This window comes from Abramis brama (assembly GCF_963993115.1).
Source record: "Abramis brama genome assembly, chromosome: 5".
Taxonomy (NCBI): domain Eukaryota; kingdom Metazoa; phylum Chordata; class Actinopteri; order Cypriniformes; family Leuciscidae; genus Abramis; species Abramis brama.
In genome coordinates, this window is record NC_139967.1 from 16,528,779 (window position 1) to 16,556,716 (window position 27,938).

Consider the following 27,938-nt stretch of genomic DNA (forward strand, 5'->3'; position numbering starts at 1 on the left):
GAGATCAACCAGTGAAAGTTTAGGGGATGTGTGCAACAGCTGAGAGAAGCAGAGATTCACATTTCGGAGGAGTATTCTACTGTGAAATTTGCACTCGCAGCAAAAGTAAGCTAACAACTGCATCTGCTTTGAGTTATTAAACTGTATTTTATAATCTCGTTTTTGCTTCTTTCAAAGAAAAAGCATGAGAGTTGTAGGCTACTGAATATTTAGTTTTTAAACATCTTACATTCTGGCTTCATTCTGTTTTACAGTAGACTACAGCACGTTTTCTTGTAAGATATTTGAAAAAAATATTTTTTTCTAATGGTTACGTATGACGTCATGCTTATATACATGCTTATATGAGTCAGTGGAATATGATGCAAGTACAAGCATTTTATTTCTAAATGAGTGATGAAAGATGTGCCGTGTTTTTATGTGACTGCATGTATAAGATCAACTCATATTTTTTAACAACAAATTTTTATTATTATTAATTATTAATATCAGGCCGAACACTGGGTTATTGTGTTTAGGTAGTATTACACATAATTGTGATCCTTTGACTTGTGAACCCTTGTATCCTGGTCTGAATCCTATTCATGGTGGTCAAGGGACTTGCTGTCTGGAAGTGCAGAATGCTAACAGACAAACAGCTCTTTAGGACAGGAATGTGAGTCACTTCCAAAGCTGTAGAAGACACAAAGCTATAGGTTTTGTCCAGACGAACAAAAGCATGTCACAAATAGCCTACATTTCTGAACTATCTGTACTGAGAGGTGGGATTTACAGAGATTCACTTCAGACCAAGCACATCTTTAAATAAATGCGATGTTTGGCTGCTGTAGAGCAGAGGATGGAAATGTTGGATGATTAATTTTGAAGATGCATTGTTTTAATAATCCTGAAATATTTAATAGTAAATAATAGTTTTAGTTTAGGTTGCAAGCTTCACCATTTTTATGTATTTTAGACAATAACATTTTGAATGTGTGTGTGTGTGTGTGTGTGTGTGTGTGTGTGTGTGTGTGTGTGTGTGTGTGTGTGAAAGTCAGTGGAAGTCTTTAAAAAATGCTTTTGTAGAAGTGCCTCTTTTATCTTGGAGTGGTAATCTTACGGGAGCCCTTTGAAGCAGGTTACATTATTGATTTTCTCGCCTTTGGAAAGAAACAGCTTACGTGCCAGACTGGAGAACATAAAAGTCTTGAAGGCTCGCTCTATTAATCAGATTATATTTTTGCACTGAGAATGTCATTTATTTATGTCTTATATTTTGCTTTTTTTCTAATTTTCTATCCATAATTTTTGTAGTCAAATTATATGATCATCACATGAATTTGAGTCAACTGGATTGGAAAAATAAAAGCACTGCACATGTTTGTGCAAAACCAACATTGTTTGAGAATGACATTTTGCACAAAATATCTCTCAATGTCAAAAGAACTTAGTGTAGAATCCTAAATATTTATTATTAATTTTACATCCTAACATTTAGTTGTTTTGCATATTTCAAAACCATACAATTTGATGTATTTTGAATGCCAGATGTTCAATGTGGACTTTTATACTCCATGTATATAAATTGTTTTTTTTTTCAGTCAGGAAAGCAGTTACCTCATCTACTCATGCTTACCATATTTCCATCAGCACATTATCTTGTGTCACTGAAAGAGAATATCTACCATCCTAATCAAAGTGTTTAAACATCTGTCAAACAGTTACGCTCAATTAAACTGTATTTTCTGTTAAGAACATGATTCTTTTCCATGGTATTCAAAATTATTTTTTGCTTAGGTCATGGGCAATGTAGATGAATAGTCTGCCACAGTGGGGTCTAAACAAGCCTCTGCGTTCTCATTATTGCTCGCTTTGATGTGGGCTGGTTTGGTGAACGAGACTTCACATGCTATTCTCCCACAGCTTATGGCTTTAATAAAAGTTATTTTGATTAAAAAAGTACAGATGAATGGGTGGCTTGAAATCTTAAAATGCATGAATTATGTATTTTATCATCAAACATGTCCTTCTAAAACATCCATTTCTTCACTTTTGCTTTTTTGCAGGCCATAAAAACCATCTGAGCCTCTATCATTATGCTGGCCCTCTGGTCTGTATCATTTGTACTATTGTGTACATGGAGTCAGAGCTACGCACAGTATGAGCACTTGGGTTACCCTCCGGGCTACCAGGACTCTTCCCAGGATCTTTACACTGCTCCAGAGCTTCCTGCAGATACGCCCAGGATACAGCTACGTCTGGCAGGAGAGAAACGCAAGCACAACGAAGGGCGCGTTGAGGTCTTCTATGAAGGGGAATGGGGGACTGTGTGTGATGATGATTTCACCATTCACGCAGCCCAAGTTGTATGCAGAGAACTGGGTTATTTTGAAGCAGTCTCTTGGTTTCCATCATCTAAATATGGGAAGGGAGAAGGTAAGCTTGTTGTGTTCAGAATGTATAAACTAAAACTAACTAAAACGACGTCGCAGTAAATAGTACAGTATAGTATTATAACATGTAATATATAAAATAAATATAAGTGAATGCCAGTTTACATCCTATATTGTTAAACTTAATCATTCAATATAATATTCTTCCATGGATAATTGATGACTAGTCATAATATATATGCATTGACTTTCTGTGTTTTTAGGCCGTATCTGGTTTGACAATGTCCACTGCACGGGGAAGGAGAGGAGTTTGGCTCAGTGTGAGTCTAATGGCATAGGTGTGTCTGATTGCAAGCATACTGAGGATGTCGGGGTGGTTTGCAGCGACAAGAGAATCCCAGGATTCAAGTTTGTTAACACCCTGACCAACAACATCAATGTAAGTAATTTCAGCACAGATGTGTTTCCACAGTTATTGTTGTTGTTGATACTTTATTGATACAGGAAAATGCATTGTCACAGCAGCTTCAACACACAAAAACACAGCACCACACATAACAAACAAGTTATTTCTACAATATAAAAATTAGAAAGAAATAATATATCAAAATTAACAAGAAATAAGAAATGAGCGCTAACATACTAAGGTAAAAAATGATAAAACAAATACAAATGATTATATGAGTATAAAACTATACTGTAAAAGGTCTACACTATATATACGCTACCAGTGATGATTCATAGCACATTAAACAATTGTATAAAACTATTCAGGGGCGTCATGCCCATTCAAGTTTTTGAGCCAAATGGATTTTGAATGCAACTTCCAATAGACAAAAATAAACATGTGATTATTATTATTTTGTACAAAATGAATAGTCCCCCAAAGTGATCTCCTTTTTGTAGGGATGCACCAATACAACTTTTGTATCGAGTTCGATACCGATACTTTTCCGACTTTTACCGATACTTCATTTTTGGTACTCACCGATACCATATAACCAATACCTGTATTTTCACTGCATTTGTCATTTTTAAATGTATTGGTAGAGAAACCAAAAGAATATAAATCATATAGTTGGCTTAATTTGTTCATCAAATAAATATTTTTGATGCTTAATTAAGCCTGCTAAAATGCATTGTATGAGCTTCTGTTACTTTCACTCTTCATTATATTGCTCTATCATATTCTATCTTTTTCATTTAGTAGTACAGCACATATTTAGAGCTGCTCCAGCAGGGCTCAGTGCTGAGGATTGAGTCAGTGGTACAAATGTTTGGACAAATATCAATTCTTTATTCCAATTTTGATACTACAACAAAAACTACAGTAATCAATCAAATGTGAAAATGTGAAAAAAAACACTGCATATTCATTACTGAATAAATTAAATATAGATGGATCTTTTTGTAAAGTTACAAAAGGTAGCCTATTTAGTCAAGAGTAGTGAGTAATTTATTTGTCCTTTGTTTGATTAACATTAAAACACTGCAGCAGGTTTATAAGACCGAACGCACGGACCCCATTTGAATATACTGTTGTAGCAAATTAGCTCTATGAAATATTAATAATCAATAATAACTGGTTATAATTGATTATGAATATTTGAATCAGTTATTATAATTAACTTAATGTCGTAAATTAATATTACAATCAATTAACCTGTTTGTCCCGTGAACACTCAATGTTAATTGTTTATTAATGGGGTCATATAATGCCATTTTTGTACAAGCTAATATGATTCTTTAGGGTCTAAATTAAAAGTTTGTAATATACATTAATTAAAAATTCTCATTAGTACTGTAAGAAAACACAAATTTTACCTGGTCAAAAACATGCCGTAATATACCCTGAGTGTAAACAGCCACATTCATCGTGAAGCGTGCAGCAAGCGATTTGCAAAGATTAATATAAATATTAATATAAAGGTTAATAAAACGTTACACTCACTTCTTCTTCTGGAGGTGCAGCAGGAACACGAATAGTTGGTACCGATCCTTTTTTCAGGAGCAGCTTCTTAGCAAAACCAGCTTTATATTAACCTCGCTGTTGATCGTGGGGAATATTCCCTTCGAAAACAAACTCAGCCACTGCTTCTTCAGCGGTTCGGATTTAGGAACATCAAAATGACTGCTGTGTTCCTTATTACACCCAAGAACAGAACACCACAATCGCTTAGACGCCATTCTGCTCATAGACAGTGCTCCAGCGTATCAACAATGGCCGCGCCGGTCCGCGCGGACTATGATTGACAGCTCGCTCACGAGCGTGGGCGGGTCTGTGTTGAAATGCTGCTGTCAATCAACAATCGTGGGAGGGGTGTCGATTTTGTGACGTCACAAAATCGAACGGCTTAATTTGAGAGAGGGGAAAACATATAAGAAGATTAAAAAAAAAAACACTGGATGGATTTTTATCATTTTATGATGGTTGTGTACAGGCACTGCCAACACACATTTCAGTACAATCAACTTGTGCATCAACTTTGTCAAAGTGCATGCACCATTATATGACCCCTTTAACTCTAAGAAATGTACATTTCCGGGGCATGGGGAAATGTCTTTCTTAATTTACAGTACTACTAAGAGCAAGTAGACAAAACTATGATTAGTGACTCCAGTTATGAGCTTGAGACACAGACAACTTTACATGTGACATGAACAAGATTTTATTAACTAGACATACATGCATACAGTTTATCAAGAGAAAGAGAGCTGAAGCTGAATACAGGAAAGCAAGAAGTTATAGCATTGTTTGGAGTTCAGCAGATCAACAGCCTTGAGCAAACCATCAGTTTAGTTCTAACACGCCCTTCTTTAAAAGGGGTAAGGATACTTAATGTATCAAATAATGAGACTAAGTTCGATACTTGCATGTCTCGCCCATTTGAATTAAACCGTCCTGATGCAATTTGTTGAGGCTCCAGTTGATCTTTGCTGATGTGGTCTTGATGAGAGAGAACCAGTGGGAGTCAGAGGATCGCTGGTGAATGGAAAGACAAGGCCGCAGCCTGGCACAAGCTTGGGGGTCCTTAGGAACTTCTAGTTCAGCATCTTCTTCACGTCAGCATTTCAGAAAGGGACTAAGAGAGCTGATCTTGTGATCAGTGATTTTTAAAGCGTGAAGATGTCACACCCTCTGGAGGTGTGTGAGCCAATAAGAAGTGTTTTCCTTTGGAGGGAAATTTCTTTACGACCCATTGTTCAAGCAGGCCTTTGAACATGTAATTTGATTGGATGTTTAACACAAGAATCTTTAAGATGCTTATAATACTAATGCGTCACAAAGTTAGCAAAATGTAATGTAAATGAACAAATGGGGGACGAAGATTATAGAGACTAAACATGCCACACATATGATTTTGGTAAACCATAGTATGCAACAAAGTCTGAAACATTAATCCCAAAAGTTTACAAGAATACAAAGGCCAAACCACATAAAAGGAAAATCATTAGATGAGAAAATTAGATACATGTTTATATATATTTCTCAAGTGGTTATATATACAATATATAGGATTAACATGGTTTATTTAAAATCCTCAGCAAGAATTAAGTGACCGTCACAGCCCTCTGCAAATTCCTTTTTGGGGTCGTAAAACTCTTATCAGTCTCAATGTGTCCTGTAACAGGACACCGCGTTCTGCCAGTGTGTTAGCTTCACTTGTGATGTTAGTTTTGGGGGAAGTTTCACGGGCCTTTGTTGGGAGAGTGAGTTTGCTGGATTATTGATTAAATATAATGCATAATTTGTGTGTGTCTGAATTCGTCAGTACAAGCGCAAGACGTGAAAGACAATTCAATTCAGTATTCGCGCGCTGAGACGCTGGTTTTGGGGGTGCGCGCTTTGGATGTTTCCGTTCATGGAACTTCTTGACTTGCACACGTCCTGTAATAATGTAGGGCATCAGTCGTTATACCTAAATCAGGTAACAGTTCATTTTTTACTTGCATATATATGATTTAGTTTGAATCCAAATAACATGTGCTGAGTGAACAATCAGCAATCAAGAGCATTCAACAGAAGTGCTCTCTCTCTCTCTCTCTCTCTCTCGTCAGTTAACGTTAATAATAAGCTACATACCTCATTCTTCTTTCTTTGCCATTGACATCTGACTGAACTACAAACTTTCCACTGATGTCTGTGAAAAAGTGATGCGCTCGTGCGTCTGTGCAGCTGCGCGCTCAATCCACTGCTTGTTTTTCTCGTATCAGCTGGCGCACCACAGCTATGTGTTACTAAATTTCGTTTAATATTCCACTAATAAGATACATTTACTTCACAGCCTTCTTTTTTATCCCCATTATACTCTATGTTGTCAGTGTTTCTTTGTCTGGACACAAGTGTAAAAACGCTGCCTGGTATCGGTTGTTGGTATCGGAGCATTTTTACAAGTACAAGTACGAGTACATGAGCTCAGTATCGGGCCCGATACCGATTTGCCATTTTGAAGCCAAAATATGTAATTCAACCTATGTGGTTTATGCAGAAGCAACCCGTTATTGTGTGCAAGTGGTTGGGGGAATCTTTCCAAAATTGTGTCAACATAACAAAGAGATTTAGTATTTAATTAGATATGTATTATATATCCATTTAAATGTCAGCTTTTTAAAAAAAAAACTTCTGCTGATTGGCCGAACTGCATGGGCAATCTGTCACATATAGCGGACATGCAGCCTCTGATTCACAAACGCAGAGATAAGGTGCATTTTAGCCTTGTGGTGTCCAGTGCTGATAGTTCAGTTCAGTTCATTTGTTTCTGTAAGCTACAGAATATGTGGAAGACTGAATTGATGCAGGACTTATAGGCCTAATATTCGTAACTTTTTTCCCCGCCAGCATTTTTTTAACATGTTGCCAGCTACCACCAGCATTTTTGATAATTTTCACAAAAATTTCATGGCCCATTCATGCATTCTTTTTTTTATTAACAATGGAATGTGGCAACATTTTGAACAAAAAGCATTTTTGGTGAAGACTACAACATGTGCAAAAGCAATGCTTCTATCATTTGTTTCTGCTTCTTTTTCGCCTGTGTTTTGATATAGAGATTCTGTCCCCTTTCAGATGCATAATAGCACCTTCTACCATATAAAAGTGAAACCATAGATTCCCGGAAAATTCAGTCAATGGCGGGTACAAAGTTAATATTCTGGAATAGCAACAGTAAAGGTGTTAATAACTTGTGTTCTCAGTTTGGTTCATAATTCAAAAGCATATAATTGGGTCTCACTGGCAGTTGATTTCAGGGTCCAGGGACCAGGTGCAGGTTGTTGCTGTGGTGGCCCCCCGTAAAATTGCATTCCAGGCTGGGAAAACTAGGTGCATAACACCTCTGAAACTATTGTTGCTTTTTTCCTTTTGATCACTTTTCCAGTCCCTCAATGCATTCTTTTCCATTTACTTTTCCACCCAGAGCTAAGTGGCTTTGGTTGCAAGGAATATGGCAATGGAATGTTCAAACACCTTCTTGACACATTTTTTACACTACCCATATTTATGCTGCTTGGCTTTGTCTCAATTAATTTCTTTGTCCAGTTAGAGTAATAACAGGATTTGTCCCCATCCTCTGTCTCTTTCCGTACACAAGCTGCTTTGAGCCGACAGTGTCATCTAGAAAGAATGCATTAAGCAATCAAAGAAATATTTCATGATAGGCACTCATGTAAACAAAGGGAAGTGTAGTTCGAGCCTTATGATGAAACACAGACTTTAGAGGATGTGACAAATAAGATTTTGGAAACCCTGATTGTGATTCTCAGTGTAAAGCCAAATGGAAACCTCAATGAAAGCCCTTCTGAGCAGTCAGAATTCACCACTAATATGCAGTAAGAAAATATCTGAATAAATATACGCAGTTTTCAAAACGATGCCTATTGTGTCTGAATTTCATTTCAAAGTATTATTGCCTTTTCTAATATAACATGGAATATATGAGTCAAGCAAGGGCTAGGGGAAAGTAGACATCTTAGATCAGCTTCTACTAGTCTCCAGCTGAGAAACCTGGAGAGAAAGCCAGAGTCAGCTTTTCCATCTACTGATAGCCTGCACGGGGCTCCACATTAAGGCAGTTAAATCACAGGGAGGTTCACCATAATGCTGGCCACATCCAAGTCATCTGGGAATGTTCATAAGCAACCCACTGTAGCCTTCCTTGAGTTAAAATGGGAAAAATGATGTAATGCAAGTGTGGTGCAGAGATGTGGAGGAGAGGCCAAAGATGAGACTCCAAAACAAGATGCAAACAGACCATGGGGAGAAAACGTGAACGCTACATTTTCCAGGCAGCGATATGGATAACAGTTGTCATAAAAAACTGTAATGTTTTTGGTCACTAATCCACTTTATCATATACATTGATCTAATTATTTGTTAAAGTTGTTTTTGGACTCAAAACCAGATCAAAGATACAATGTACTTTTCTGAGCCCATCTAAAAAAGCCTCAATTATTTATAATCTGCATGACTTGTTTACAGCACGACTTAGGGGATCGGCAGGTCGAATCTATGAATTATTTTTTTTTACAACCTAATTTTAATGTAAGTGAACAATATGTTATCCCTGCTTGGAAAGAAAAAATTTGACTGGTTGGTTAACCAGTCATAAGTTTTTTTATTGTGTCTAGGCTTTTAGTCCATTTATTTAGCGTTATACCTGAAAGCTGAATAAACCCAACTTTCTTTATTCTGATAAATCTAGACAGTCCAAGTCCTCGATAAAATTAGCATAATTTGTCTCGTCCACCATAATCATGGGAGAGTGGGACACGCAGAAGCAGCTGGAAGCCTGTGTCATACAGACACATGTTATGCAATACCTTAATTACAATCACAGGGGGTTTGTGCCTTTATGAGAAACTACAGAGTTCAGAGAAGTTACATTATTTATTTGTTGAGTTGATGAATGTGTTTCTTTCAGCTCTATAGAGGATTCTGGAACATTCACAGTGTTACAACACAAATGGCTCAACATGACTTGGATGTATTTTTTATAGTAAGGAATTTCATAGAAATTCTTGTTAGAAATCATTTGGTTTTGTTAGCTGAAGTTAAACATGATCACTGCCAGAACTTCATCTCAGACAGATGCTGTTGATCAGCTCAGAAACACCTTTATTGTTCTAGTGACTGATATGTTCTTCTCTGGAGTCTGGCCCAGTATGTGTACATTTATTCTTACTCTACAGGTTCCATAAAAGCCCCTTTTTAAAACATTTTTCAAACCAAAATTTCCAGATATTCTTAATAATATTCTTATTAAGCATACATATAATGTAAATGTTATGCAGCTATGTGTTCCTATACAGACAAAGGTCAAATTATGACTCGCTTATATCTTACATTTGTGCAGACAAAGGAAAAAGTAATACTTTGGTTATAGGATTTCATTGTAAATGTTTTTTCCCCTGCTTTTAAAAACTGAGGAATGAGTCAAAATTACAGTCTGTGGTAATGAATAGCATGCCACAGATGCTTGATGGATGTTAGATTGAAAATAACCCATAATGTTCCTTAAACTACTACATTTCGATCTACTCATCTGTTATTTGCTTAGTAACAAGGTATCACTTGCATTTACTTGTAATGCAGGGATTTTACTTACATTGCTTTCTCTCTGTCTTTTAGACAAATTTCATCTTGTTTATTTATCTGCCTCTCCCCTTCAAGTTACATACTTTTGGGATGGTGACACTCCCTATATTTAACAGGATGTTTATTTCTAGTTCAAGTGTAATCTCTGAAAATGACAATCTAACCACAGCTAATGTGACTTGCAGTAATATTTACTGTGGGAAGACTTGAAGTTATTCTATGTTCCTAAGTCTTAGCTTGGCCTTTAATGCTTTGTTGTCCACATTCAGCGTATTATGCGATCATTGCTTGTGGTTTTCATAGTACATTTTGCTTTTGACCCAAGTGGAAAAACACATTTTTCACATTCCTGAGGATTCAAAGATGTCTGTATGTATAAGTTTTCCTTGAAAACAAAACACTGATGTTTAATGTTTTTTTCCCTCAGTGTTCTTATAGGAGACTGTTTGGTCAGAAATAACTGGTCAAAGAGTTGCAGTCAGAAAAAAGAATTAAAGCCAATTATACATGGGCACCAGATAAGTGGAATGGACCACGCTACTCGAATCCTGCTATTTTAAGAAACAGATAATCATCAGTTTGTGTAATGGCTCAGGCCGAGACAGGCCAGGACTGTTGTCCAGCAATGGTCTATGTGTTCTTTGTTAACTGTTGTCGATCTAGACCATTTTGAAAAGCTCAGTAACAGACCTGCATTCAAAAACTTTGAGCTAACTGCTAAAACATTGTTCTATTATGAGTTGGGGGAGGGAAATGGGTAGTTGGAAATAGGTTCCATCTGAAGAGGAGGCATTCTTTGACATGTCTTTGCAAAGAGAGAGTTACAAACACAAACAATTAACGACAAGAGTCACTAGAGTTTTTAAAAGAGGGCACCATATTTAGTTACTTTAGTTTCTTCTGGGGGTAGGTCACACTAACTGAAACATATTTTGAATCAGAAAGATGATTGTTATATTCGATTATTTAAAAAATGTTACCACAATGTCTTTGTTTTCTTTGTTTCCATCCAGTTTTCTTCTGATAATAATATCTGCCATTTGTACAAAATTTTTGTTTTCCGAGATGTATCTCAAATTCCTTTGTGAGTAAAGTAATTAAAAGTGGTAAAAAAGAATAATAAAATCATTAATTTCAATGTTAAAGTTTTTAGGTAGAACATTTTAACGGACATTTGAGCTTCATGTTGCTTCATTATATTTTTGAATTTTTGAATTGTGGAAAAGTTTTATGTTATTTGTATTCTTTTATGTAATTATTCCTTTTACAGAAAACACTCATAAGATGTGTGTTTGCCTTTTTTGTGGACTGAAAGCGTTGGTTTATCTGTTTAGTTGAAGAGAACATGCATGCTCTCTCACTCTTCTTGTTTTAATGGAAAAACAATGTGGGCTGTGTGACATTTTCCTTTGCACAGTCTGAGTACCGGCCAGTAGAAGAATGCCTGTCAGTTCACCACATGTGCCTCTGACTCCTTCTTCTGTATGAGCAGTAGAAGGGCTCACTTTTTTTCTTTTTAAAAGACAGACTAATCTCCTGAGATGCTTACTTGCATCTACAGAAGGACAAGCCCTCACAAATCGCTATCCCAGCTGCTCTATTTTTCTTTCCGATTTTCTGCAGAATCCCCTCCTCTTCCAGTTAACATAGAAGCCAGTCACACATGTTTAGGAAATCTTTTTCTTCCTCTTTTGTGCTAATAAATCTCACCTCAGTTGTTTTTTTTCTTCCAAGCTGTTTTGAAACCTTGCACATTGCCTGTTTAGAAAAGAGTTAATGGAAACCCTGTGTAGCTGCAGATATGTGCACTGGTCATTAAACTCGCTGATCCAGTCACAAAGTAAATGGTGACTTCACTCATTTATTGGAAAAACCCATTTACCAAGACTACCGAGTTACTTTCTTAGGGCGCATGGGAAATTACTTGGATTATCCATCAAACAATGTTTTATTTAACGCATTTAAAAACTTCATGAAGCTGTTTGTTAAGATGCTGTGTAAGGATGGTTTTGTTGCTTGTGCCGTTTTAGCTGGTGTATTCCCGTATCTTTAAAAAAAAATATTATTTCAACCTTTGATGGGAATGCTTTGTTGCATCACAAAGTAGCTTGGATAACAATAACTGTTTGTGAAAAGTTTACTTGGTTTTGCGCCATGACACGGAAACCACTTCTATATTTTGAAGTCTGTTGTTGACCACAATGTCCAATTTAGATTTTGGAAACACACAGTTCTTCATTAAATCCGCTCAACCTGCAGCTCTAACAGCTTGGTCAGAGACACTGGGAAAATGACTGACCATTCCATTCACAAAAAGTCTCTTGATTTACAGGAATGGCTATTTTGTGTTTGAGTGTTTGGTGGTTCATCTGTTTAGTTTTACCTCATGTGGAAATGCTAGACATTTTAAAATACATAATAGCCTTATCATTCTAGAACTCTATCCAAAGTGTATCCATGTTGGAATAAACCCACATAATTGCACTGCTTGCATTTCCAGTGTGGTACAGTAAGGATACCATTTTAGTTTGCCACGTGTTTATCCACAACCACATTCTCATTCCTAGTTTGAAATCCCTGACTTCAGCTTATATTACTTGCTTGACTTTTTTTTAATGAAAGACACCATCTTTTTTTTCCGGTTTATGTTGTCTGGGGAATCAGAGGAAAGAGTCTCCCAGTGGTGACCACTTCATTTCTCATACTCATTTCATGGAAAAATTATGTTCTACAGCAGGGGTCTTCAACTTCTTTTCAGGCCAAAGAGCCCCTAAATGTCTGGTCATTGCAGTTATTTCCCTTTTCCTTTGACTTAATACAATTGTATTGTGGGAGAGACAATGAAACGTTTAGCTCAACCTTAGTGCCTTAACTTTGGCTTTGGTTAAATTGAACTTTAATGTTATATTTAACACATACACTACAGTTCAAAAGTTTGGGGTTGGTGAGATTTTTATTGTTTTGAAAAAATATTCTTATGCTCATCAAGGCTGTATTTATTTGATCAAAAATACAGTAAAACAGTAAAATTATGAAAAATGTCCTATTTTAATATATTTTAAAATGTATTTTATTTCTATGATGGCAAAGCAGAATTTTTAGCTGCCATTACTCCAGTCTTCAGTATCACATGATCCACATGCTGCTGATTTGGTGCTCAGGAAACATTTCTTATTATTATCAATGTTAAATGGTTCTTAGATAAATAGAAAGTTCAAAAAAATATTTTGATTAATTATAATCATTCAATGGCTTTACCTTTATTCAATGGCAACATTTGAATGGTTTGAATTTCACAAATATGAGTTCAACACCAAACAATAATTGGCACTGGTGGATTGGCAGAAATCCACTGCAGTCCCACCACTCTTCTATAGCATGAGGTTCAGACTCAGAGGGCAATGGAATGGTTAGGCCACTGTATTTGCTGAGCACAGCAACACACAGTCTCTCAAAACTCAACCCACATGGTATCATAGCACAGGAATGTAAATCTGCAGCTAAAGCCCTTCATGTAGTCTTGGAGTCTACTGAAATGATCTAGCTTCACTCCTCCTGATGGATTTACAGTTCATGTAGGCCTAGATACACCGTGGAATCCGTCAAAATTGTAATAATAAATAAATAAATAAATGGGATGAGCTGCATTTAGATGCCGCTATGTTCTAATGCCATACAGTATGTTGAAGTGCCTTCTGATATTTCAGTGTTGCATAATATGCTCTCCATGTGCTTAAATTTTCCAGACTTTCTAGTACATTTTGGGGAAATAATTTCAACCACACACCTTTGCCTGATTATCGAGGTGTCTGGGATTATTTGATGCGAGCTTGAAAGCAGTAACCTCTTGTTTGCCTTTTTATCCATCTACTATATACGTCAGAAGCCATTAAATGCATTTTTATAGTCTCGCCACGGACGTGAATTGTTGTTGGCCTGAGGGTAAACACAGTTGGAAGATTTTTCAGAGGTAGAGCAGGTCAACAAGTCCTGCTGATAGGATGTTTATAATGAAGTATGGTACTGTAGAACCGGTTTAGTTTTATAGTGGCCGTGGTTAAAGTGTCCAGTTACGAGTTTCACAACATGGGTACATTGAATAATGCTAACACAGAACAAATGGAAACTTTCCGCTATTGAGAGGGAACCTTATTATATGAAAATGGAGTAACCTTATTAACAGACAGGGCATTTCTTGTTAAAACTTATGTTTAATGTGTCTAAAATGTCTGGCCTGCAGTTTGTCACCCTCCTGCTATTATATTTATTGCTAATACAAGAATCAATGTCCATCATAAATCAACTTCAGTAACAATACTTGACTTCTTTTGCCCTTCAGAGTCTGAACATTCAGGTGGAGGATGTTCGTATTCGCCCCATCCTGTCATCATATCGTAAGCGCATCCCAGTGACAGAGGGCTACGTGGAAGTGAAGGATGGAGGCAAATGGAAGCAGATCTGTGATGATGACTGGACTCAGATGAACAGCAGGGTCATCTGCGGCATGTTCGGCTTTCCAGGAGACAAGAGATATAATACCCGTGTGTACAAGTGAGTGCCTGCTTTCCCTTAAGTTGAGGTGTCTTTTGTGCAGATATTTCTTTAGAATATAACCTATAGGGTTTATCTGCATACAAGCTAAAGAAACTTTGGTGGCCTTAGAAAAAATATTTTTGATAATTAAAAATGGCCTTATGATAATATTTCCTACTTCATTACATTCCCACTCCAGCAAAATGCTAACAGAGTACACAACATGGAGGTCCACAGTTTGGTCATAGTTTCATTTGGAATTTATGCTGCCAAATGTTTTGCTTGAAAAGATGTTCATGTTGTCTGTGGAAATCCATCCCAGGATTTAAACTATGGAACGAAGCATAATTGTCATCCATTGTGATTTAATAGTGTGTAATCAATTATAGATCCAGGGACCCCTGGGGGTCCATAAAGGTACTGCTGGGGCTCTGTGAGCTGATGTATAAAACATATGCCCCCGGTTTCACAGACAAGGTTTAAGCCTTGTCCCAGACTAAAATGCATGTTTGAGCAGTTTTAACTGAAGGCAACTTGCACTGACTAACAAATCTTAAAATATGTCAGTACACCTGTAGTGTTTTTTTTTCTAAGGCACATTTATAAAAGCCACTTAAATGCCCTAATTGAACTAAGGCCTAATCCTGGCTTAATCTAAGCCCTGTCTGTGAAACTGGGCCATATACATTTTGTAAAATATGTAGGGTTTTAGTTTTGTACACTAATGAACTGTAAGTTATCCAAAGTTTGAGTTTTATTACAAAACTAATTTTATTTTATTTTTTCATATATTTTCATATATTTTTTAAATCATACCAGGATACATCTCATGACATTTCACATTGTTAGTAGTGTATTCCCAAATTCAGCTATAGCATTGCTTTTTAAATTTGAATTGATCCTTGATCCTTTTATTCATATGTAAACATCATATATCTTAATTTAACATGCTGTTTTGCTTAAATATATGTTAGAGTATCTCTTAGAGTAAACAGTCTGACACATTCATCAAGAACAGCAGTAATTTTTTGTGTCTGACAGACATCAGTCTTAATCCATTAACTGTTGGGAGGAGGCCTGACTGAAAATACTCCCATGGAAATAAAAAAGATAGACAAGCTGCTTTTCCATCAGCATTGGTCAGATAAACCTGACCTGGTTTAGGCAAATTAAACATTATTTGCCGTATTTGAAAACGCATCATGAAGAATGTTTCTAGCGAGTCTTCAAGACTTCTTAATCTCTGTATATGCCTGATATAAAATCTGCAAATAAATGAGAAAATCTGCAGAGAACAGTCTTGAACTCATACTTTCTGCTAAGCTATTACATTCCATACTGTGTTCGTAATGACTCTCAAGAGTTGCATAAATCTTCATGAGCACTTTCATAACTATGTGGAAATCAGCACTAAAATGCCTAGTTAGTTATTAATGGTAATTAATGTGCTTTATGAGCAATCACTTAGGCACAATAGAAATGAAAGCTTTATAGTTGGTTGTATGATCTCGGACTGTTCGGCTAAGCTACGTGCTTCCCCGCACATGCTGTGCCTTATGAAATGTGCAGGCACCGTTGTTTTTTTTAAAATCTGTGCTCTATGTTGGGGGGAGGGGGGACACGTAGCCGAAAGCTGTAGTTTTTTCAGCGTGGAGCCAAAATGGGCTTCCTTTCAACTACCTCTGTCTGCCCTGTGGCTTTATACCGTGCTTTCATAAGAAAACTTGGACAATCCTTTCAGAGGACCGTCTGTAAATGGCTCCTGTAAATAATATGGGTCTTTCCCTGGCTGGAACAAGCAGATGATGTTCTCAGATGATATAGCATGGAAGTATAACAGCTCTCCCAGCTGTTCTCACAAACACTATAATTAAACACCAGGTTATATGTTCAAGCTTTTGTAACAATTTTTCTTCTGTAACTTTAGATCAAATCTGTGAGTTAAATGTTATGTCTAGCTTTTCTTTTGTATCTCTCAAAGCCTATGTGCGTGTTTGTCTACATTTGTTTTCCCAATAGTTGGGATCTGACATAGACTTCGGAGCAAGTCTAGTGTGAGACATTCTCTCCCTTAGAGTCTAAATAAAAAACAAATGTGGATTGTGTCTTTTTTTGTGAATGATGGCCAGTATACTTCTGACAGTGGAGCTTGTTAAATATTCTCTTTGTAGGATGAGCAATGCTTTTCCTGCAGGAATATGTGACGTCACGTCAGCTGCACTTCATCCTTTTGCAGTTCAAAGGGTATTGAATGTTTAATGCAGTCATGAATCTTTACTAGCCCTATTATGGCTAGAATCTTCCACTTGGGCCTATACATGGGTTTTGTGTGAGTTATGTTTGTTCAACTCAATTCTCAAATTCCCTTTCCTTTGTTTCTCAGGATGTTTGCCCGCAGGAGAAAGCAAACTTACTGGGATTACTCCATAAATTGCACCGGAAATGAAGCTCATTTGTCTAGCTGTAAGCTGGGCCACACGCTCACCATCAAAGCCAATAGCACGTGTGAGCAGGGCACTCCTGTGGTAGTGAGCTGCGTCCCTGGCAGAGCTTTCGCCCCGACTCCCATGTCAGGATACAGGAAGGCCTTCAGACAGGAGGTGAGGCCAGATGATACATTTACTCCAAAAATACAAGAAGCCACATGTCTACATGAGGTATTGCTTTGCACTGAACTTCTGACTCTCACCTGTGAGAAGACTATTAAATATGGAACAGATCTCAACACACTTTATCACCATGGTTATAGAAAATCTTGATCTAGACTAAGCGGCTACTTTAAAGTGAATCGTCTCTTACTTATTTAAAGAAGAATGTATGGCAAAAGTGGCAGTTTTCGAGTCCAGTATTTTCAGTTGCCGCAAAGTGTGATTACATGAATACTAATGTTAGAGAGCAGAGAAAAGGATATTTTTAAATCTCTAAAGCCTTATGATGACAGACATTTTACCCGAAAATGACATCACTCTTTCCAAATTACATATTTAAGTAGTCCATGTGGAAGCCTGCCTGTTACATACCATTCAGCGAGGTCAGTGAGTTCATTAGCATGATGTATATCTGCACCATTGAAGTGTCTGTTGTGTAATCCTGAAAGAATTCCTGCTGAATATATCCATTCTTTTAATGATGAAGGTTTTGGAATTTTGCAAGGATGTATCAAATTGAAAAAAAACATTTATAATGTTATAAAAAAACATACATTTTAAATAAAGGCTGTTCCTTTGAACTTTTCGTCTATTCATCAAAGAATCCTGATTTTTTTTTTTTATCATGGTTTCCACAAAAATATTAAGCGGAACAACTGTTTTCAATGTTGATCATAAAAATAAATGTTTCTTGCACCAAATCAGCATATTAGAATGATTTCTGAAGGATCATGTGAAACTGAGTGAAGACTGGAGTAATGATGCTGAAAATTCAGCTTTGCCATCACAGAAATAAATTACATTTTAAAATGTATTAAAATTTAAATTGTGATAGTATTTGACAATTTTACTGTTATTCTTTTTTTTTTTTTTGCTCAAAGAAATGCAGCATTGGTGAGCATAAGAGAAAAAAAAAATCTTACTGGCCCCAAACGTTACCCCAACAGTGTGTTTTAATTGAATAATTATAATGGTTTTAACAACTTTTGTAATGAGCATCTTAATTATGATTTCTTAAAGTTTGTCATGCACATCTGATGTAAACCCGTTGCCTGAATTACTGTAAAACTTCTCAAATATGAATTCCTACTTTGAGTTTAGCACTTTAGCTTTTCTGCAAAAAGGAATCTGTCTTTCTTATTTAGTCTTCCTCTTCCTTCACATACAGCAACCCCTGGTGCGTCTCAGAGGTGGCGCTGTAGTTGGAGAGGGGCGTGTGGAGGTGTTGAAGAATGGAGAATGGGGCACGATCTGTGATGACAACTGGAATCTCGTAGCAGCTACTGTGGTGTGTCGTGAGCTTGGATTAGGGAGTGCCAAGGAGGCGCTTTCTGGAGGTCAGCTTGGACAAGGTGTGTATGGAATGCTACAACCTCCCTGACTTCAATGCATTTACTTGGACCCTTTTAAGGGATTCATAGCACAAAGTGCTTTAGGGAATTGATACAATGTTATAATGAAAGTAATAAAAATTAATTAAGCTGAAAATGTTTCTCTTCTGGTCTGACATTACAGATAATATTTTTCAGATAATATTTTAATTATTTCTTTTGGCCTTAGTACAATATAAATATAAACAACATAAAAGTCAGTTATTTAAAGGGGTCATGAACTGCTATGATTGGGTAACATTTGCACATGAAGAAAGTATTACATACTCTTTTACTCAATTATGTAACAATAGCGCACTTGTTCACTTAATTCATACAGTTACGGAGCACTGACCTACAGGTAGCCCTAATACACATTAAATGTAGTCACGCAATACTGATGTTGTTAACATTAACAGTTGAGAACAAAGTATACAAAGTATAATTTGAGAACAAAGTATAATTTCCATGGTTTAACGTGATATGATAAGCAATCGTTAGATTTAATCAGCGTGATTTACTGCAATGCTTTTTTTCCCTTAGTTGGTCAGAACAAAACTGGATGTTACTTACTTGTTCAGATGACATTTTACGGCGAAAATTCTTATGTTGGTCATACTTCCAAAAAGTAGCATCTGTGATTCTGAATGTCAGTATCCACACCAGCGCTGTGACTGACAGCCGCACATTCTCCTCAAAACATTGGATTCATCCGCGCTGTGCCATGCCGAGGCACAACCCACGTAAAGTAGATAAATCGTGAATAACTGCAATTGCAGATTTCGAACAGAGATGGCAACAAAGAGGAAAAACTACGGACTGCAGCTTTAATGGCATAGTAGATTCATATAAACTCTGGATTGAAAGGTTCAATTCCTTCAGTTCTTTCTTTCTTGAAAACAACAATTTCCCAAATACTTTCAAAAATGTACTTAAATTTCGGGTTATTAGATATGTGTATATAGGTAGGGATTTTATTATTAGGACTAAACATGTGTCTATGACCATTTATGGGTGTGTCTGGATTTTTCCAGGAATGGGCCCTGTACATATGAATGAGGTTCAATGTTCTGGCTTTGAGAAGTCTGTCACTGAGTGTCCCTTCAATATGGATAAAGACTCTGAAGGCTGCAGTCACGAGGAGGACGCAGGCGTGAGGTGCAATGTTCCTGCCATGGGCTTCCAACAGAGGGTAAAAACTCACTCAAATTGACTGACTACTGAAATGCATTTTTACTGTCATAGTATACCATGGCCAGTCTGCTCTTTATTATTGCAGCTGCGGTTGAGTGGAGGACATAACCCCTTTGAAGGCCGTGTTGAGGTTCTTATGGAGCGCAACGGTTCTCTGGTGTGGGGGACTGTGTGTGGTGAGGGCTGGGGAACTATGGAGGCCATGGTGGTCTGCAGACAGCTGGGCCTGGGCTTTGCAAGCAGTGCTTTCCAGGTATGTTTACTACTCGAAATGAACATTTGAGTCTCACATTGTGATCCTTTTACACAGCTGATACCTCAACAGGCTGTATGTCTATCCTTCTCACCAGATCATCCCTTGATCTTAGTAAATTGGATGTTGGCCCTTTGAAGAAATTCATGGTATTCCAAACTCGCATTACTATTCAGCTATTTTTGTATAAGCAGGGATGGTGGAGGACTGATGTTAGTGAAATCAAAGCTCTGTGTGGGCTGAAAGTTTTTCGGTGACGTTCTATTATGATTTCTGAACTTTATTAAAACCAAATCAAATCAGTTCTGGAATGTTTCAGGTCAATTTGATTTTTATCGACTATCTTGTGACAATGGGATTCCTGTGGTGTCCTTTAACTGTTCCTGCTGGTTGTTAATAAGAAATCGCAGCATTCCAATACTCAGGCATGTTGTCTAGTCTAATGACATTTAATTGATCAATTCACAGAAGGGATTTTGTAAACAGAATAGACTGGTGTACCTTCTAAAGAATGTATTGTGATTTATTTGTCAAATATGTCCACAAAGAAACTTTTTTTTCAGTAGTGCAACTGACTCTCTACTCACTTGTACCATGTCCAAGGTGGAATTCTTTCTTTTAATAGCCTTAGACAAAACGAGTTACTGCAAGAAAACGTGTACTTGTATATTTAAAGTCTGAAATGAATCCGTTTTATTAGAGGCACAGCTCGGCTTGAAGTCGTCCTGTGAGAATGATGTTTCTAATGGTAATTAGTAGAACAACCAGATGTTAAGACATGTATTTTTTCCTCAGATTAACCTTCTTAAATACATGCTTTCTGACTGTTATAGATGTCTGTGTTTACGGTTGCCAAGAGAAACCATTACTCCCTTCTGGTTTGACAGCGTTGAAGATAAACGGTTACACCTGGGAAGTGTTTAAGAGAGTTAGAGACTGTCTATTCCAAGAGGAAATTATATCTCTTCATCAAATGGATCTTAAATAGATAAGAAAGAACGAAACAGTTGACTGCCGCAGGGAAGGAGAGGTTTGCTTTTGAAGATGTTACTGTTGTGTTGACAAGTAATTTATGTCTGGAAATGGTTAAACAATACGGACTCTGTTTGTTTTTATTTTAAATAATTAAATGGTTCAATTATATGAAACCGATAGGACTTTAGTGTAGGCAACTTAGCCTACTATAAAAATATGACATCAAAGAGAACATTTTGTTGCTCTGGGTATTACGTTTAATTCTCCTTAGGATACTATTTAGTGTTTTGATTTTGCCACGGATGTGCAAAGCTAGGTCTTAGCTGCTGCTGAGGACTTTTCTCGATTAGAACAAAAAGTCCCAGAGGTTTTGATAAGGTGACAGGAAATAGCACCATCTTGTGGTTATTTTACATTTAGCTGTTAGTGATTTCTCTTTCTCTGTTGACATTTTGCCTCAACTTTGTGTTCTCTCATTTTAATATCTAACATATGTTCTTTCATAACGGTGCATTCAATAAGACTGGTGCAAAAAAAAAAGTTCACGCCAGTCTTATAGTGACACCTAGCGATGTGAATGTAGCATAACGAAATGTTTTCAGTTACCAATGCCATTGGATAAGCTTTGATTCCTTTATTAAAAGAGTGACCAGTAACAGACAGGTTACTGAGACAGTGTTGTTTTAGTATTATTTATAAACAATTCTCTTTTTATTTCAGTTTTTAGTTTGAGTAATTTTAGTACTTCAACATAAACTTATCAGTAAGTTGCCAATGCAACATTCTTTTTTTATCTAATATTTGTATTTAATTTTTATTTCAGCTTTATTTGAATAGATCTAGTTAACAATAACATCACTTTACTGTGATAAAGCAAGTATTATATACGTCTTATAAGTATTACACACACCTCAACATGTCTGCTCCCATGATGCAACTCGCTCCATTTAAAATGTCTTAATTTCAAACATGTTTTTCAAAATTACTATTACTTTCTTTATGTTTAAAACTTTAATGAGTAAAAATGACTGGATGCATCTTTAATACTGTAGCCATTTGTTTAATAATAAATGGTGTCTCTATATTCAGTGTATGCACTACCTTTCATTTCCCCTGTGGGATGGATGAATCACTTGAACTGAGGTGGGATTTTGTGTTTGTATAGGAGACATGGTACTGGCCTGGTTCAGTGAATGCAGATGCAGTGGTTATGAGTGGGGTGAGGTGTGCTGGAACAGAGATGTCTCTCTCCCACTGTCTGCATCATGGACAATATCTCAGCTGCCCTAAAGGTGGAGGACGCTTTGCTGCTGGAGTTTCCTGCTCTGAGAGTAAGTATTGTCATCAGAATATTCAGATACAGTTATTCTTATATTTATGCATCGACTTTCAGAGTTCTTACTATATGTATGTAATTCTATTAGCTTCAACTAATTATTTTCTGGAGAAACACTGACCTCTACTGGTCTCTTTGACAATTCCATGCAAGCCTGTTTGTATTGTGTCATCAACACTTAGGGCCCAATTTTAACGATCTAAGTGCATGGTCTAAATCGCACGGCGCAAGTGCACTTAGGGCGTGTCTGAATCCACTTTTGCTAAAATGGTCGGTGCGCCCAGCGCATGGTCTAAAAGTAGAGTAATGGGTGTGTTTTGGGCATAACGTGCAATAAACCAATCAGAGTCTCATCTCCCATTCCCTTTAAAAGCCAGTTGCGCTAGCGCCATGGCGGATTCAGTATTTACATGGAGGAATTTGCAAGCGGAAAGACTGAACGATTCTCCAGAGAGGAATCAAATCTGCCCGTGCGCGAGGTTAAAGCACGCGAGCAGACCATCTACGGGACAAGCTGGATTCCACCATATGTTTATGTACACAATACTAATCTTTTACATTATAATCCTTTTATTTTTAATATTTGGCATGTCTGTGTGCTGCTGCACGTCCCTGTGTGTGCAATAAGCAGAGTGTACGCGCGTTGTGGACCCGCCTATAGGCGCATATTACTAATGCGCCCTTTAAATAACAAAAAAATATTGCGAATATTATACTGAATATTTCAGTTGCCTCTAAATAGCAACGCGCCAACAATGCGCCTGAACACATCTCGTTTTCAGACCAACATGCCCATGGGCGCACAAATGGGCGCAAATGCATTTGCTATTTAAACAACGTGACGCAGGACGTGAAAATGGTAACTGCGTCGGGCTGAAACTAGCAAAAACACTTGCGTCGCGCCTGGCGCCGCATTGCACGGGCTATGTGATAGGGCCCTTAGCATACTACTACATGATTACTAATATAGTTTGTGGTATATTATGTGTTTAAAACAAATCTCTTTTTCAGGTCATATGGAGTTAAAAACAATGAAAAAGAAACCTTTCTTTAGAACTCTGACAGGAACACTTGTTTTAAAACATAAGCTAAGAGTTTTTTATTTCCGTCCAGCTGCCCCAGATCTGGTGCTCAACCCCCAGGTGGTGGAACAGACCACATACTTAGAAGACCGACCTATGATCATGTTACAGTGTGCCTATGAGGAGAACTGCCTGGGCTCAACCTCCAGTGGCCACCCCAGCCAATTCCTATCGCCGACTCCTCCGCTTCTCCTCCCAGATCCACAACAATGGACAATCTGACTTCAGACCCAAAGCCTCCAGAGAGACCTGGGTTTGGCATGACTGCCACAGGTGAGGGGGGTCTGATAACTGCTGGAGACAATAGAGGTAGAATTCAGATATCATTCATAAGAGCATAAATATATTACATATATCCATGTTTTGATATCATGAACAAAAATAATATACTAAATAGGTAAACAACAGAGATGGGGCTAACTGTATCAGTTTACATTTTTGTACTCATGGAAAGTATCGTTCAAAACTTGGGGGTCAGTAATTTTATTTTTTTAAAGAAATTAATCATTTTATTCAGTAAGGACAGATTTAATTGATCAAAAGTGACAGTAAAGACATTTGTAATGATTTCTATTTTAAATAAATGCAGTTCTTTTGAACTTTTTCTATTAATCAAAGAATCCTGAAAAAAAAATGATCATGGTGTCCACAAAAATATTAAGCGAGACAACTGTTTTCAATGTTGCTAATAAAAAGAAATGTTTTTGAGCAGCAAATCAGCATATTAGGATCATTTCTGAAGGATCATGTGACCCAGAAGAATGGAGTAATGGCTACTGAAAATACAGCTTTTAAAATTACATTTGAAAATATATTAAAATAGAAAACAGTTATTTTAAATTAGTCATATTTCACAATATAAACTATTTTTATTGTGTTTTTGATCAAATAAATGCAACCTTGGTGAGCATAAGATACTACTTTCAAAACAATTAAAAAATCTTACCAACCACAAACTTTTAAATGGTATGGTAGGCTTTTACTTGTAGGTAAATGTTTTTAAAATCATTTTCTTTTTACTGTTACAGGCACTATCATAGTATGGAAGTGTTCACCCACTATGACCTACTTAGCAACAATGGCACCAAGGTGGCAGAAGGACACAAAGCAAGTTTCTGTCTGGAGGACTCAGAATGTGATGAAGGTATGAAAGAACGTGCATGTTTTTGTAGCCGACAATTGTAAGAATAAGTTGACCTCACTCTAACTCTGTGGTTTTGAACTCATAGTTATGTTTTTCTGTTCCTTTTTTATAGTAGCGTAAACTCGTCATCAACTTGATGACGTGCTCTTTGTATTGTTGACTTTTTTTAAGGAATTGAGAAGAGATACGAGTGTGCAAACTTTGGTGAGCAGGGGATCACAGTGGGCTGCTGGGATACATACAGGCATGATATTGACTGCCAGTGGGTGGACATTACAGATGTTAAACCAGGAGACTACACATTCCAGGTAATAATGACATTTCTGAAATAGTAGTAATTTTAGTACCAAAGAAATTCTTTTAATCATATTATCCTGATTCTTGGAAACTGACATCGTGATTAGATCTTTGAGCTGACTGTTTTCACTCTCTCTGACAGATTGTAATTAACCCCAATTATGAGGTTGCTGAGTCGGATTACACCAATAACATTGTCAAATGCAGATGTCGATATGATGGTCATCGTATATGGATGTATAATTGCCATATAGGTAAACAAAACGTCATGAATGCCTCTTCACATTGTCTTGTCATGAACATGACTTACTTTTTTCACATAAATGATTCACTTTTGGACGCTTTAGTGACACTTAGAAATACGTCTTCTTTTTAGTGACTAGTCCCTTCATGCCAACTATGATTATTATTTTATTTTTTTTATCTTACCTGAAAAGTTAGCTTATTCTTGTACACTACTATTCAAATATTTAGGGTCTATTTGTTTTTGTTTTTAATTAATACTTTTATTCATCTAGGATGCATTAAATTGTTCAAAAGTGACCATAAAGACATTTATTAAAGATTTCTGTCTGAAATAATTGCTTTTATTTTGAACTTTCTATTCATCAAAGAATCCTGCAAAAATGTATCACGGTTTCCACAAAAATATGAATCAGCACAACTGTTTTTAACAATAATAATAATAAGAAATCATATTTGAATGATTTCATTCACAGGAATACATTACACATTAAAATGTATTAAAAAAAGAAAAGAGTTAGTTTAAATTCTATTCATATTTAAAAAATAATATTTAGTATTTTTGATCAAATAAATGCAGCCTTGGTGAGCATAAAAAGCCTTCTTTCAAAAACATTAAAACAGTTCACAGACCCCAACATTTTGAATAGTAGTCTAAATGTAAAGAAGAGGCTTGGCTTGATATGTATAATCTAAAGTGTTCAGATATTTTTGGGACCATAATTGCATGAAATGTCATGCTTAGAATGAACATGCATAGAACCCTGTATAGTGAACGTCACTGTGATTCTGTGTCTCTTTTAAGGGGGCTCCTTTAGTGCCGAGACAGAAGACACTTTCCCTGGCCTGATCAACAACCAGGTGACCCATAGGTAAAAGAGAGGTGATAAAGAACATCTAGAAACCCCGGCCAACCAGTGAGATTATCAAGAGCCCTGAACCACTACACCTCTCTTGAGGACCTTTCATCTCTCAGTAATTTCACGGTACTCGTTCAACTATGCTCAGTGTCACAACATTCCTCTACTGTATTACAGGACTGAACATCACTTTTTCAATAGAGAACTCGATTAACAGACTGAAAAGCTGTTTTTTTATCCCCTCTGACCGCTGAGCCAGTAGCAATTCTGAAACCTCATTCTTTCTCTGTTTGCTGCTGGTGTTGAAGATGAAACTGTGGATAACTCTCAAGTGAGCTCACTTCAGACATGAAAGGAACTCTGGTGCACTTTTTAACTTTTAAAAAGGATCTGTGGTTTAGGTCTTTTCGTAAGCGTTTGGACAAGGTGAGAGGAGTTTCCTCAGATGAGTCTTCTGAAAGAATATTACATAAATCTACAAAAAATAAAGGCCTGAAGAGACCATTTCCTTTCCTTTTTAGTGACATGCATTTCAGGTATATACTTTGGCATTTTGAAAACCAAGCTGATTACTTCTGCTTATAGATATTATTGGTTATAATTTAAGTGTCATATGGGTTTGTAGAGGAAACAACTGATACATAAGAAAGATATGATGAGACGGATAATATTTTCTACCAAAGTCCTATTTTATCAGTATTATTATAAATGATTTTACATTATGAATTGTAATGTATGAATACTTTAAATATTGCCAGTAGCCTTAAGCATTCCAATTCAGATCAGAAGTTCATAAACACTGGCATCCCGGGAGCAGGTGACCCTGTTTAAACAATTTTTTTGTTGTTGTTGTTGTTGTTTTCCTGCCTGTTCTTCTCAGACCTTGACTGACGGTCAGTTTTTGTGGACAATCATTATGAATTATTTATGCTCTCCATTCTGTAACTCTTATGAAGCTGACTGAAAATGTCACAAGCAGTCTGATCCTTTCCAAGCATTCATAGTATTTCATCATGTAAGTTTTAAATAACTTATTTTAAGACAGGGATTTCAAATTCTATTTCGTAATTTCTTCTTTTTTCAATGTGGAATGTCTTACATTTGTTGTCTGTCATTGGTGCTAACATAGTGTTATCCTCTGTTTTTTGAGGGACCATATCAGCTACTTTTATATTATGCTTACTTGAATGGATGTAAAAATCATGGATGAATGCGATGTAGCATAATAAACATGCATTATTTGGCAAAGAAAAACAATATGTAGTATGCCTGTTCATTCTTCTAGTTGTTTTCCAGGAGTCATTCTTTCCTCTCCTCCCCATTGCACCCTCTTGTGGTGTTTTCCAAGGTGGGAAACACAGATGCTGTATTCACTTCATCCACTAAAGTATACTCTAGTAACAAAATGAAAAAAAAAGAAGATAGACCTCAGGACTCTACAGTACTTTAGTGTTTTTTGGGGTTTTTTTTTTGCACAGTGTGCATTATGTACCCTGACAACTATGTACTGTAGCTATATAATGATTGGATAATTTTATCATTGCATACCGTATACTGTTTCACATACAATTGTTTAATTAGTAGACAGCATGTGTACTACATAGTAGAGATGCACCGATACTAATTTTCCCAGCCAATAACGACTGCCGATTATTCAGAATGATATATGCCGATGCTGATACTGATAGTTTGATTTTTCTTAAGAAGAAAAAAATCTCCCAAATATTGCTGCAAACTATAGAACCCTCTAATTTGGTACATTACTATAATATTAGAGGTTACAATTAACAACAGGGGTATTATTTAACTTCTTTTTATTTTCATATATAATAATTACACATTAAGTAAAAACTTAAATGTTTGTAGGCTATACAACTCAGTTGCACATAGTTTTCATAAGCACTTGTCTTCATTTATTCAAATATATATAATATATCAAATTAAATTAGCTCCTCTAGTGTTTTTTATTGCTAACCAAACGAACTGTGAATATCAGATAAATTTCCCTAGGTAAATGCAACGTTAGGTGACATTGTT

At 36.5% G+C, this 27,938-nt stretch overlaps 1 protein-coding gene across 1 annotated transcript; it reads left to right on the top strand.

Annotated features, from left to right (window-relative positions):
• Nucleotides 1-27,158, top strand: loxl2b (lysyl oxidase-like 2b). The gene is given in 15 exon segments (XM_084114002.1): nt 1-105; nt 2,046-2,415; nt 2,636-2,811; nt 14,306-14,517; nt 16,883-17,099; nt 18,316-18,499; nt 19,552-19,709; nt 19,797-19,964; nt 22,105-22,270; nt 23,389-23,506; nt 23,508-23,630; nt 24,386-24,501; nt 24,673-24,809; nt 24,941-25,052; nt 25,847-27,158. Coding segments are annotated over 14 exon segments (2,298 nt in total). The 5' UTR covers nt 1-105; nt 2,046-2,075; the 3' UTR covers nt 25,918-27,158.
• Nucleotides 27,159-27,938: the final 780 nt, after the last annotated feature.